This window comes from Kwoniella shivajii, chromosome 1, assembly GCF_035658355.1.
Source record: "Kwoniella shivajii chromosome 1, complete sequence".
Classification (NCBI taxonomy): Eukaryota; Fungi; Basidiomycota; class Tremellomycetes; order Tremellales; family Cryptococcaceae; genus Kwoniella; species Kwoniella shivajii.
This window is the reverse complement of record NC_085908.1, coordinates 1,385,002-1,397,083: the sequence shown is the minus strand read 5'-3', so window position 1 is coordinate 1,397,083 and position 12,082 is coordinate 1,385,002. Positions and strand designations below refer to the sequence as shown.

The 12,082-nt window shown below is 43.2% G+C and overlaps 6 protein-coding genes across 6 annotated transcripts; 2 read left to right on the top strand and 4 right to left on the bottom strand.

Moving 5' to 3' along the window:
• Positions 1-92: 92 nt before the first annotated feature.
• IL334_000545 (uncharacterized protein) lies at positions 93-1,260 on the top strand (the record flags this gene model as incomplete). The annotated part of the gene is made up of 2 exons (XM_062932311.1): positions 93-785; positions 868-1,260. 2 exons carry the CDS (start codon positions 93-95, stop codon positions 1,258-1,260), a joined length of 1,086 nt encoding a protein of 361 aa, XP_062788362.1.
• A 406-nt stretch (positions 1,261-1,666) lies between these two features.
• Positions 1,667-4,822, bottom strand: IL334_000544 (uncharacterized protein; the record flags this gene model as incomplete). The annotated part of the gene is made up of 5 exons (XM_062932310.1): positions 1,667-2,392; positions 2,468-2,549; positions 2,644-2,711; positions 2,820-3,255; positions 3,375-4,822. The coding sequence occupies 5 exons, from the start codon at positions 4,820-4,822 to the stop codon at positions 1,667-1,669; spliced, it is 2,760 nt and encodes a 919-aa protein (XP_062788361.1).
• Positions 4,823-5,210: 388 nt separating this feature from the next.
• Positions 5,211-6,546, bottom strand: IL334_000543 (uncharacterized protein; the record flags this gene model as incomplete). The annotated part of the gene is made up of 6 exons (XM_062932309.1): positions 5,211-5,305; positions 5,377-5,463; positions 5,532-5,599; positions 5,669-6,197; positions 6,279-6,368; positions 6,429-6,546. The coding sequence occupies 6 exons, from the start codon at positions 6,544-6,546 to the stop codon at positions 5,211-5,213; spliced, it is 987 nt and encodes a 328-aa protein (XP_062788360.1).
• A 572-nt stretch (positions 6,547-7,118) lies between these two features.
• Positions 7,119-8,472, top strand: IL334_000542 (uncharacterized protein; the record flags this gene model as incomplete). The annotated part of the gene is made up of 4 exons (XM_062932308.1): positions 7,119-7,414; positions 7,573-7,794; positions 7,907-8,286; positions 8,360-8,472. The coding sequence occupies 4 exons, from the start codon at positions 7,119-7,121 to the stop codon at positions 8,470-8,472; spliced, it is 1,011 nt and encodes a 336-aa protein (XP_062788359.1).
• A 380-nt stretch (positions 8,473-8,852) lies between these two features.
• On the bottom strand, positions 8,853-9,738 carry IL334_000541 (uncharacterized protein; the record flags this gene model as incomplete). Its single annotated transcript, XM_062932307.1, has 3 exons — positions 8,853-9,062; positions 9,124-9,421; positions 9,482-9,738. 3 exons carry the CDS (start codon positions 9,736-9,738, stop codon positions 8,853-8,855), a joined length of 765 nt encoding a protein of 254 aa, XP_062788358.1.
• A 756-nt stretch (positions 9,739-10,494) lies between these two features.
• On the bottom strand, positions 10,495-11,033 carry IL334_000540 (uncharacterized protein; the record flags this gene model as incomplete). Its single annotated transcript, XM_062932306.1, has 2 exons — positions 10,495-10,770; positions 10,860-11,033. 2 exons carry the CDS (start codon positions 11,031-11,033, stop codon positions 10,495-10,497), a joined length of 450 nt encoding a protein of 149 aa, XP_062788357.1.
• Between the last annotated feature and the right edge of the window lie 1,049 nt (positions 11,034-12,082).

Sequence of the window (12,082 nt, the reverse complement as noted above, 5' to 3'; positions counted from 1 at the left end):
GCGCGAGCTTAGTCAGTGTCACTCAATCATCTTCCTTGTTTCTTCCTCTCTATCCATCGACCGAATAACAACAGGGGTGCGATCGAATCATAATGCTAGCACCGCCTCACAGACCTAAACGACCCAGATCACCTTCCCCAACTCTAGAACCAGATCTCGCTTCTCCATTGGATGTGATATTGAAACGAAGACGAAGGCAAGATCTGTCGTTCTCATCTCCAGGTGAGGCAGGAAATTTCGAATCAACTCATGGTGATGGAGAACATCATGATTACTTCGATATTCCTGCTTCTGGCCATGGTAATGGCCAAGTCAATCAACAAGAGCGGAACCACGCTGAATCAAGCTCGAGTGCGATTAGAAGATCGATGGCTGGGATAGAAAGGAGGAGAACCAAACAATGGGAGAAGTTGAATGCTCCTCATTCTCTACCTTCACCTCATTCCCCTTTTCATTCTCATTCTCATTTGGATTCCTGTTCAAATCCAACGTCAACTTCGTTCTCTCAACCTACGCCACCCCATACACAATTATCGACCAATAACACACCAAATTTCAGAAATGCTTATTCACAAAACGATGTCATGTCTTCTTCACCTATCAGAAACATACCACCGTCAAGTTCGCCTTTCAAAGAAAAAGAAAAAGAAAAAGAAAAACATAGAAATGGTGATTGGAATGCGGATGATTCACAAGGCGAAGTCGAGGAAGATATGGATGAAGCAGAGATGAGAAAGGAATGGGGTCAGGAGTACGAAAAACAGAATTGGTTACTACATAGCTTGGTGAATTTCCTTTCTTGACTTGGCATTCTTCTTGATCTTGAGTCATTTTAAGATTACTAACCGATATGATATATGATCATAGCATGTCGCAAAACTACATTCTCAGCCCCATCCTGTTCCTACACAAACGCAACTGCAACCGCAACATCTTACAGATCATATGGATTTCTGTCAAATCCAGTCCACTCAATCGACAGATAGTGGTTCTACCTTAATTCCAGATTCGACGTTGGTTTCACCTCATCCAGCATATAGGAATCATCCTTCGAATCCTGATTCGTCACCCTTCAATTCCCATCATCCATCTGTCCAACTTCGTTCACCGTCTTACATGGATGGAATGGTCGAGGATGAAGATATGGAAGTTATAGATGACGATCCCGGCGGAATGGATAAAGAGATCAAAAGAAGGTATGAGGAAACTAATAGGCTACTAGGTGAATTAGAGGTTGTGAGGCGACGTAGGTGGGGTTGAGATCTTGAATGTCAGGATCGTCTAGTGAAACCATAAAGGGATATTGATGGGGAATGAGAAAAAGATGGTATACTTGGAGCTTGTTGAAGGCGTAGGAGGGTATTAGGAGAATTCAACTAGATAATCTAACGTCTTGAAGGTGTATTGGTTTTGGGGATGCCGTCTTTAGAATTTCCAATCAAAGTACAACAAGGCAATGTTGACAATGATACATACCTCAATAAGCATTTCCTCAAGTTGTCTCATTTTAGCATTTTCATTGTATGTTGACACGATTATTCATGATTATGTAAATAGATACTACATGTACAGATATTATGACATTAACAGCAGATTACTCTTCTCGCGACGCCAGTTCAAGGTGTCTTTTCTCTATGATATTCACTTCCAAAGCGCATTCTCTCCCTTAGTATGAGGGTCTGTTGTTCTTTTTCAGTTGAGGAAAAGACAGTATACTACCTTCTTTATCTTTCAATCTTTCAACACAAGTATTACAGTTTTCCACGAATTCTTTGCAATCTATAGCCATACCATTCCACCAGAAAGTACTACTTAGAATATCGACCATAACCTCCAATCTATTATGCGCTATCTGACCTTCTTGGAATTCAGATGCAAGACTAGGTGGATAGTCTGGATGTGCATCAAAATGAGCATCTTGAATCAATTCAATCCGTATGACACCCTTTGGAGGGACTAATAACGCTTGTTGTTCGGGAATACCATTATCAGGTCGTAAGTACAATAAACCAACTTCGGACAGTAAGAAATCAGATTTGTTTGTACGTTTACCCATTCTTAAACCGCTTATTAGTGGAACTAATTCCATGTCTTGTGGATATAGTGATAACCATCTGACTGTCTCTTCATCCAGTTCAGGCTTGGTAGGAAGAGTATTTTCAAGCCATGTATCTGTATTTCCATCCGTACTGGTAGCTGCATTACTTTTGCTAGATCTGTTCGTAATTGCCTTGCCGTTGGAACTTCTGCCACCTAATGGAGCGGAATGAGGAGCAAAGAATGATGCTAAGCCTGTTCGTCGATGATGTTGCATTGGTTTCTCAGATGGTGGAAGTAGCAACACCCTCGGTGACGGAGATGGTGGGTTCAGGAAAATATGGAAGTTTGACTTCTATGAACATGTTGAAAGTTACATTAGCTAGAACATTACTATACACCATAGCAGCATCACCGTTGCAACACTTACAAAGTTGAACAAGTATATGAAAGATAGAATGAATGTATCCAGAGTGAATAGAACAGTCATCAACGACATATATGCACCGTTCCTATAGCATTGTCACAGTGATCAAGTCAGAAACATTATTCCCATCAAGTAAGAGTAGACCGATGTGGAAATGAGGAAACGCTCTGACTACTTACCCAAATTCAATGTCACCAGAATTGGTCGAATGCGTAATCTCGTTCTTAAGTTTACATGTGACGGCGAACTGACAACGGGCTCGCGTTAGCTCCTTTTTGTTCTCTAGCCATTTCTCGATCCCACTCTCGTCCTGGTCAACACAGCTTCTTGGAAATTGAGAAAGTGGCACACTTACAGTTGCTAACCCCAGAATACCTACTAAATGTGCAAAAATCGATTGTAATGGTGACCTTCTGTGACCCCACCAAGCCCACCAAACCCATTCATAACCTTCATAAGGTATCCTCTCACACTTGACTCTTAAATCGACTTCCGCTACAACGAGGTCTTTTCCTTCTCCCGAAATCTTCGGTTGAAGAGAGGACAGCTTTGATTTGGCTCTTGATGTACCGTGGTAAGGCATTACATCATCTTTCTTTTCGCTTTGGTTGGCATGCGTAGTACCGGTTGACAGGCGAGGCAAGGTTGATTCTACTAAATGATTAAATGGTATGGATAATGCGAAAAATAAATAGAAATGTAAAAAAGCAGTCATGATTTGAAAAGTGGCTAGAAGCCATGTTAGACTTGTTAGAGCTGTCAAAAGGGAAGATAACGTATCTAGCGATGAGCTATGCGTTTTGTACATGTCAGCTTGTGTTAGATATTGGATAATTCGAATCCGAGACTGATTGGATAGATCGTAAAAAATGCCAGAAAGTGAGTGCGAATGAAGGAATGAATGGCTTACTCTGCAGGAATAGTGAAATTCCCATTTTTGCTGATGAAATCAGAATTGGTATAACTCTGACAGATAGTGTTATCATCGTTGTTCAATTGACACCATCCCCAAGCACCTAAACCGATCGGTACATCCCCTGCGCCTGTTCGTGGCGTATTGAACACATCTTTCGGTATTTTGATGAAAACGCTAAGCGAGTTGGTACTGATCCCGTTGGAGACGGTTAAGATCAAAGCGCATACCAAGGCTAAACAAGGTGAAATGAATGGTCTCCAAGTCAAGTAGGATTTGCCTACCTTCGATGTCTTCATCCGGTACCATAACAACTTGGATCTGACCGCCATGCCGACTTTATGATTGGATTGGGGTTTGTGAGCTTTCTTATCAACTTGATCCAGGGCATGTCTTCTTTTACTTGACTTTGCATTAGCAGATGGAGGCTGAGTAAGGGATGAATCGTATTTCAGTTGTTTATCTCTTCTAGGATGCGGTAGAGTGTATCTTGCAGGAGCAACTGACATCCGACCTAGTCTATTTTGGTCTGTCGGATCAAGTAAAGTAGTCTGCTGTGTATTGGCTTTAGGGCGAGTCTCATTTCGACTTTTCTTCGCATCTCGGTCTTGAAGTCGAAGTTGAGCATCGATATTGCTTTCAGGTGTATTAGACCGGGAGATTGAATAACCGACTCTTTGATGTATCTCGCTCTTCGATGACATTGGATCGGAAAATGGATCATGATCTTCTCTAGTTACCATGTTTGGTGAAACACTTGGTGGAACAAGGTTTGATGGTGGTTTTGGTACCGATGACGGCGAAGAACGTTGCGATGGAGACATTGAATGAGATGGATTACTTATCTTTGGTTTGGAATTAGTCAAATTGCTGAAACTAATTATAGAGGGTAATGTATCTTCTGTGTGATTCCACTCATTCTTGTTACTTTGTTTACCTCTAGGGAGCCTGTTGTGCTCGTGTGACGCAGTAGTCTTAGCAGTTTGAAAAGGTGTAAATTCACTTGGACTATCAAATGCTAATTCCTGTTCTTCTGCGAATTGGACTTTAGGAGTTGTCTTTGATGTCCATCCAGGGGTCAAAAATGATTTTCCAGTTTGAGGAGGACGTGAAGTTGGTATATAAGATGATCTTGACCAATCACTTGTGGTCTGGGCTGTACTCATCCAGTCCGATCTATGATAGGATTCATCTAGAGCCTTCACTTCAGCTTCATCCGGTCCATATTTCGACTCATGCTCGTCATGATAAATGTAATGTTTGGAAGATGTCTGGTTGTCAGTCGTTGTCGTCGAAGGTGTAGGAGGGATAGTAGGTAAGGGTTCTCTAGGTGGATTCGGATGAGGAGATGGTATTATTGCTGAAAATCCGGTTGGTGGTCTAGCTGTTGAATACTCAAATGGGTTCTCAGATGAATAATCTGATGATCGAGGTGAAGATACCATATCTGATTTTAGATGCACTAGCACCGAAAAATGCTAAGCAGGCCACTATACCTCGCTTGCGATGACTTAGACAGGTCGAAAACCGGTCACACATTTGTATAACAACAAAGTTGTTCAGTAAATTTGGCAAGTGAGCATACAACTGTTTCGCCTTTATTGCAAACACAAAGGATATGGAACAAAGGTTAGTCACGATGAGTGATTGCCATCCGAGGAGATTTAGTACATCGACGCCAAAGGTAGGAGGATATTTGCATTACATTGTCACATCAGTTCTTCTTTAATGAACGAGACTGGTTTCTTCAAAACACCTTCTTTCACCCGATTTACAGTTTGCACGTCGAAGCATAAGTTCAATTACTTTCGTAATCTACACCATATTCGTCCATCACTTGAGAGGCTCGATATCAACGTTGGGACCGTATGGGACGATTCTGAAAGGATTGATGTGTTTGTGGGAATAGTAATAATGTTCCTTGATGTCTGCGTACGTGTAGAAATGGTCAGCCAATTCACACCCACTGTGTTCGTTAGTGCAATCAAGCTGGACTTACGCTCAAAGTCGGTCGTGTCTTTGAACGATGGATTGTTCCAGTATAATCTTTGAAGCCATTTGTGAAGGTAAGGGAAATCGCGTCGGACTGCGTATATATACATCATCAGCTTCTGAGATAGCTGTACAGCAAGACAGGAAGAAAAAAATACTCACTCAAGCCAAAGTTACACTTGAAATGGACATAATAGACAGGATCATATCGAATGATAGTGGTGTAAAGTCTATTCAGACCGAATATCAGTGACTCATCAATCATGCAAAGAGATATAGACGATAAACCCTAGACTTGCCTTATATCAGCTTCGGTCAATTGACCTCCGATCAAGAACTCCCTTCCATCGCTCAAAATCTTTTCGATTCTAGTCAAACCTTCCGATAGAGGTTTGACAGCTTTCTCATAAGCTTCTTGAGTAGTTGCGAAACCAGATTTGTATACACCATTATTAATATCGTTGTAAACCCATTCATTCAATTCGTCGATTTCTTTTCTCAGATTTTCAGGATACAAATCTAATTCTTTCTTTTCTCCTTTAATCTCATTATTGAATGCCGTGTTGAGGAATCTGATGATCTCCGAAGATTCATTGTTCACTAATGAATTAGTTTTCTTGTCCCATATAACTGGAACTGTACATCTTGCATCGTATTCCGGATTAACTTTGAAATACAGTTCACGTAAATGTGAGAATCCAAACACATTATCTTTCGTGGCGTTGGGGAACGTATCATCTGAATGTTCAGATTGAGGTGATGGATTTTCGGATGATGTTGCGAAATGCCAACCTTTTTCAAGCATATGAGGGTGTACCACTGAGACGTCTGTGAAATATTGACAATAAAGGTTTGGTCAGCATTGGATCATGTCTTGTATCAAAACAACCTCCGTCATGAATAACATACCAATAAATTCCTCCAACCCCTTCAGCTGCCTCACGATCAGCGCTCGATGTGCCCAAGGACACGCCAAACTGACGTAGAGGTGATATCTCCCTGCGAGACAAGAACTTAGCATACCGATCGATTATTGTGAGATTGATCAGGTTTACTTACCTTTCTCAGGAGGGAATTTACCATTGGGTTCAATGACATCTCTGAAAGAACTGACTTGTCGTTTGAAATCTCCACTCTTGCTAGCCCAAGAAGTGATTTCTTGCTTTTCCTCTGACATACTACGAATTTGAATGGAGGGAAGTGTTGAGTTTAATGCTAAAAGACGGTTTGTATAAAATGAGGATGGTGCACGGATATGTTCAGTTGTTCTTCTTATCGTTCTTGTGAGAATAGACATGTGATCAAGGTGGATTGAAAAGGGATAAAGTCCTGTTCAGAGATTTGAGCTGGGCTCTTTTATTCGTCGTCAATCGTCTTTTCAGATGTTCGAATGACTTCATTTCCCAAACTACCGCCGGATCTTCCGGGAATCGCCAATCAGTGGGAATGCTGAATAAACCGTGCCTAGATGTGAACTGGACGGGCGCGATTACAAATTATTCCTAATGGTTGATTACAATCCAAATTTAGCAATGGGGACGACCTGTTTATTTATAATGACGTCGTCATCACCCACTACTCCACCTCCACACCAAGGTTAATTGGACAAAAACCGCGTGTCGTGACTAACTAAGGTGAACGTGAGGATCGAGGATACAGTTGAATCAATCCAGCAAGATCCTTCTGCTTCTTCATGATCTAGACCAACAGATTCAAGTTGACGATTCACTGCGCGATACTCCTTCCATTATGACCACCCTAGTAACCATTCCCAACGTCACTGCGTATCATCTCCCTACCCCAACTTCCGATCCTTTACCTCTTTCAACCGGAGAACTCAACCTCACTGTCATCCCCGCCAATCCTCCTACCCATCCATCTTCCACTTTGACATTGACAGTTGGTGGATCATCATTCCCCTTACTTCCAAACAGCCCTTTGCAAAAAGTTCAGGCGAAGGAGCAACATCCAAGTTATATCTTCTCTCCGGTTGCTGCGGATGGAGGTGAACCTGTTGGGCAGGTGAAGCTTCGATTGAAGGATAGGTGAGTGATTATATTCATTCATCATCTCTGCATCATCCTGTATACATCAGACCATATAACATCGTGATCGCGTCATCTTCGCAATATAAACGGTATTTCAATTCAACGCATACCTCCAATGCCATGTTCTCGCAGCCAGCTGATCATTCTTCCATTAGCGCCAATCAAGGTGAATGGGATGCCTCTGAAGCTCTCACCCACAGATTCGAAGCGGCTCTCAAAGAACACAAAGTGTGGAACGAAACTACCTTGTTTGTAGATGACGAGTTTGAGACCGGAGGAGTAGCCAAACACACTCAAAGATGGGGTGAAACTATTGCTGGAGCAGTCACTTCCGCTGGTCAAGCTCTAGCCGAGAGATTAGGAGCTTACACCGATCGGTGAGTCATATATTTATCTGGCAATTGGCATCACATTGAAAGGACAAGCATCTGGCTACAATTGTTCCGAAAGCGCATGTTAGCTGACTATGGTTAATGAAACTGTACACAGACATATCGCCAAAACCGATCCTGAACATCCTGCCCCCCCATCAGACCTTACCAAAGAGCGAGCTAGTGCATTAACAGATGCTACACACCGACTTTCCGAATCTGCCGAATCAGGAGCTAATACAGTCGGATCATACGTACATGATACGGCCAAATCAATCGGAGCTTCTTTACCAGATAGTATCGCTAAGAAGTCTGAACCTGTAAAAGAGGAAGATAAGACAGAGTTCAGAAAATTGGCTGAAGATGGTTGGGAACAAATCACCATCGCCGCAAAAGGTATCGCAGGTGCTGCTACTACAGTTGGAACAGCTCTTAGTCAATCAAGTCATCGAGCTGTCGAACACAACTTCGGTAAAGAAGCAGAAGGCGTTGCACAAGGTGAGTTACCAAACCTCAGGCCACTTCTCACGAAAATAACGCGAATACTGGCTAATTGTTGCTTAAATTCCAGATGTTGGTCAAACAGGGGCCAATATCGGTTCAACAGCTTTATCAGGCATGAAAGCCACCAGTGTCATCGTCCAAGGTGGTAATGCTGCCGCAGGAGCTTCCGAAGCCAAGTAAGCCAAGTGAACAGATGGAGTAAATTGAACGATCAGAAGAAGTAATAGAAAGATGTGTCAAACAAGATATGATGATATCACGAAGTAGAGAGTTGTACATATATTCAAGAATCGATGGAAGATGCATCCCTGTAGATGCTGTGATTACCATTCCACCCATTCTCGGCGACACTGAGCACGACAAACAATTTGAACAAAACTATACATCACATCTCAGGAAAGAGCAAATGCAAACATTGGATAAGCTCAAGACGTCGTTACATTCGCCGTGGAATTCTCCCGCGTGAAAAACTTCTTATGAAATAGTGATAGATCGCCGCTCTGACCAAAGACTATCGAGTTCACAGTGTCTACGTACTTTCAAGCAGGTTCTTGCTGCTGCTAAACTATGTCCCAAGCTTCATCTTCTGATTCTTCCTTATGCCCCTTAACGAAAACGAAACCATCCATTTGAGAATCAGGTCCAACACTGTTATTCCCGGGTACAATCTCTGAAAGCGTATCCTTGGTTTGATTTACAGTGCTACCATCGTTAATTTGCCGTTCATTGCCCTTAGAGACAGCGCCCTCAATAACGATATCGGCTCGACTCTGCGATTCGGCATCAGTACGAGGGGCGTTACCATCGATCGGAGCCAGCAAAATCACTCACAGAGGTTGGAGGCCAGGGCCCAAGGTTGAAAAACATCGCAGCTTGAGCTTCCGTAAATGTCTGGGCCGGCCGACTGCTTCGCTGCGAGTGAGCTGGACTGGCTGGTCGACTTGTTTCAATTGCTGATATTTGCTCTCTTAGCGGTCTCTGCACTCGTGATTCTCTCGACTCCATTGATACCATTGGCTCCCTTGACTCCCTTGGTGAACTTGGTTGCAATGTGCGAGACAGTGATGGTGAAGATGGAACCGCTGGGATTGAGGAATCCAAAGGCGTAGATCTGGTAGCAGAGTCGCCACTAATGCAGGGCACAGTGTTAGAAGACCCAGTGGCGACGTCAGAATCTCGCTCGGCTTACTTTGCAGCTTTGGCTCCGACCCTGTTTCGCAATTCCTCGATTTCGGTCAATTGTGCTGTCCAAGATTTGCCAGTATCGTCTTTCCAGCTGACCGTAAAGTCATCGATGGAAAGCCCATTACATTGTTCCGGGATACCCCCGGTTCTGAGCTGGGAAGACCCGATAGAAACTGACCCGCGTGAACCGACATGCACAGCCGGTACGGTAGAAGGTAAATCAGCGTCATCAAGTTCTGAGAGCTGTAATCTTCTCGACATTTTTCCTGTTCTCACTGGGGGACTTAGTAAGAAAGGTGGAAGGGTATTTGAATTGGTGAGTGATAAGGCGAGGATAGGGAAAAATGAGTGGAATTGCAGATGGATCAGAAACAGAACGATGAAGTAGGGGACTATTTATACCTTGTCAAAAACTCAAGGCTCCTGTTTTCCATTGAGAAGACAGGTGAAGCGAGCAAGGCTCCTTTCGAAAGCTTCACGCAAAGGATTCTCACTCGTCATAGAGGTCTAGGAAGGCGCCCTCCTATTAGAACAGGATACATCGGAAAGCTTTCCTTTCACGAATCGTAATTTAGAAGACAAGTCCAAGGCTGAAATCCAGAACAATATTGGCAGAGTCCAGATGATCTGCTTTTCGGCCGGAGCAAATACTACGAACTTCAAGGGGTAAACATCCCCGCTATAATCGCTAGCATTGGCCTTCCGATCCATCAAAGAGAGTGTAATATACGCTTAGTGTAGTCACATTGTTGGGAGTTTTACAAAAGAGAAGGTTCGCGCTACTCAGTGTAACATCAGGCAGAAAATGCTAGGATAATGGAAAGTAATCACTACCAAAAGCCTCAGAATCTGTGGCGCAGACATCGTTTACAGTAACCCAATTCATACCCAACTCCCTACTGACTATTGAGACAAAAGACAATTACTATGAATCGGCTTTTTGGAAGTTACGGAATTCCTTGTGTAGATTACACATCTCCCCTCTAAAATTGTCTATTTCGTGAACTATGTATCCTATTACTTGAATAACTCATATCGCTGCGTATTCCCCATACTATCGGTCATTGTGATCCATCTCGATCCCGTCGTATCAATAGAATTCCCTTCTTCGTTTCCACATGTAAAGTGCGACAAGTCGAATTCTTCGCCGACCGTTTGGAGACTACCGTTATCCTCGATTACGGATCCTATGCCGTTTTCCTGATTCTCAATAGGAGCCTCAGCGAAATCTATAATGCCAGTCGTGGCAAGTCCACTTCCGGCAGGTTTATCTGCACTGTTGACACCATTGTCCTGTAATCGTCGTCAGTATAACAGCTTCACGATCAATACATCCCGGGGTAGACTCACGATGATGGCAGTCTCACCACCGTTGAACGAACTGGGGCTCGAACGAGAAATGAATTTGCTAAATTCGGACCCTCATCTATATTGAATGAGGGAGGCGCTGCAGAATGAGACGATCTAGTGGGAGTATCGGGTCTTTCGCCAGTGTTCGGATTCGCGGATCTGGCATTGAGCCTTTCGATCAGACCAGGGAGCGCTTCTGATTCCATTTCCCACTGTGTATCATTGTCATCAATCCAGCTAATGGTTTTTCCGTCATAGCTGACGTTTCTGTTGCGACCAGAAGGGTTAATTTGAATTGATACATTCCCAAAGACGCGTAATTCAGGTACGGAAGAAGGAAGGACGTCATCGTCCAATCGTTTTTGAGAGTCTAGTAATAGTTCAGACATACTTAGCTCTTAACAATTGTTATTTGTGGTGTCGGGAATGAAAGTGCAACTGTTATGATTGTGCTAGTGATTTCAGGTTGTAGTGGTAGTGGTTGTGAAAATCGAAGTGGGGTGTAATGGTGCGAATAAAAAGGTTGAATCGAGTTGAATTGATTTACGCTATTTGTACCTCATTCGAGCAGATGTTACCAGAATGTAAGAAGACAGGTGGGGCCAAGAACGGCTTCTGTATTACAAAAGAGATACGCGAAGAGCACCCTTGTCATAGAAGATTGCAGAAGGCCCTCTTATCACTTGCAGAGCGAGAGGTGAAAGGGACTTTTCCTTTATATATCGAGACAAAGTCCAGAGTTACTGTAGGAAGGCTCGGCGGCAAATTCTCGCGCACAACCCTCCAGCATTGATATATTGATGATCGGGCGGACAAGGATGTACAAACAAATGATATCATTATTACAGCTACGATGAATCAGATAATTCGATGAGCTTCATCGGCCGTCTGCCTCTCTGCCTCGTGAGAACACCTGCCCGTACCTAATTGTCGCATGTCTCGTTCAACTGATTCTGCAAACAAGCAGACACGCAATTCTGATATAGTAAACCAATCGGAATGCAGCGAATGCAGCGCTGAAAGCATGATAGCTTCTCGTCACCAGATCAGAGGGCTTGTCACAAGTCGTCATCGGATGGCATATTATTACCCCGAGGATATCACGAAATGCCCAATATAAGTCTACATATTGTATGGGAAACATTTACAGTACTACCTCTCTGAGATTCATGCTAGGAATACCCATCCATTCACAGTGTACTACCTAGCAAGATTATGATAAGTGCTTCACTTTTCCAGTGAGACTCAAACAATC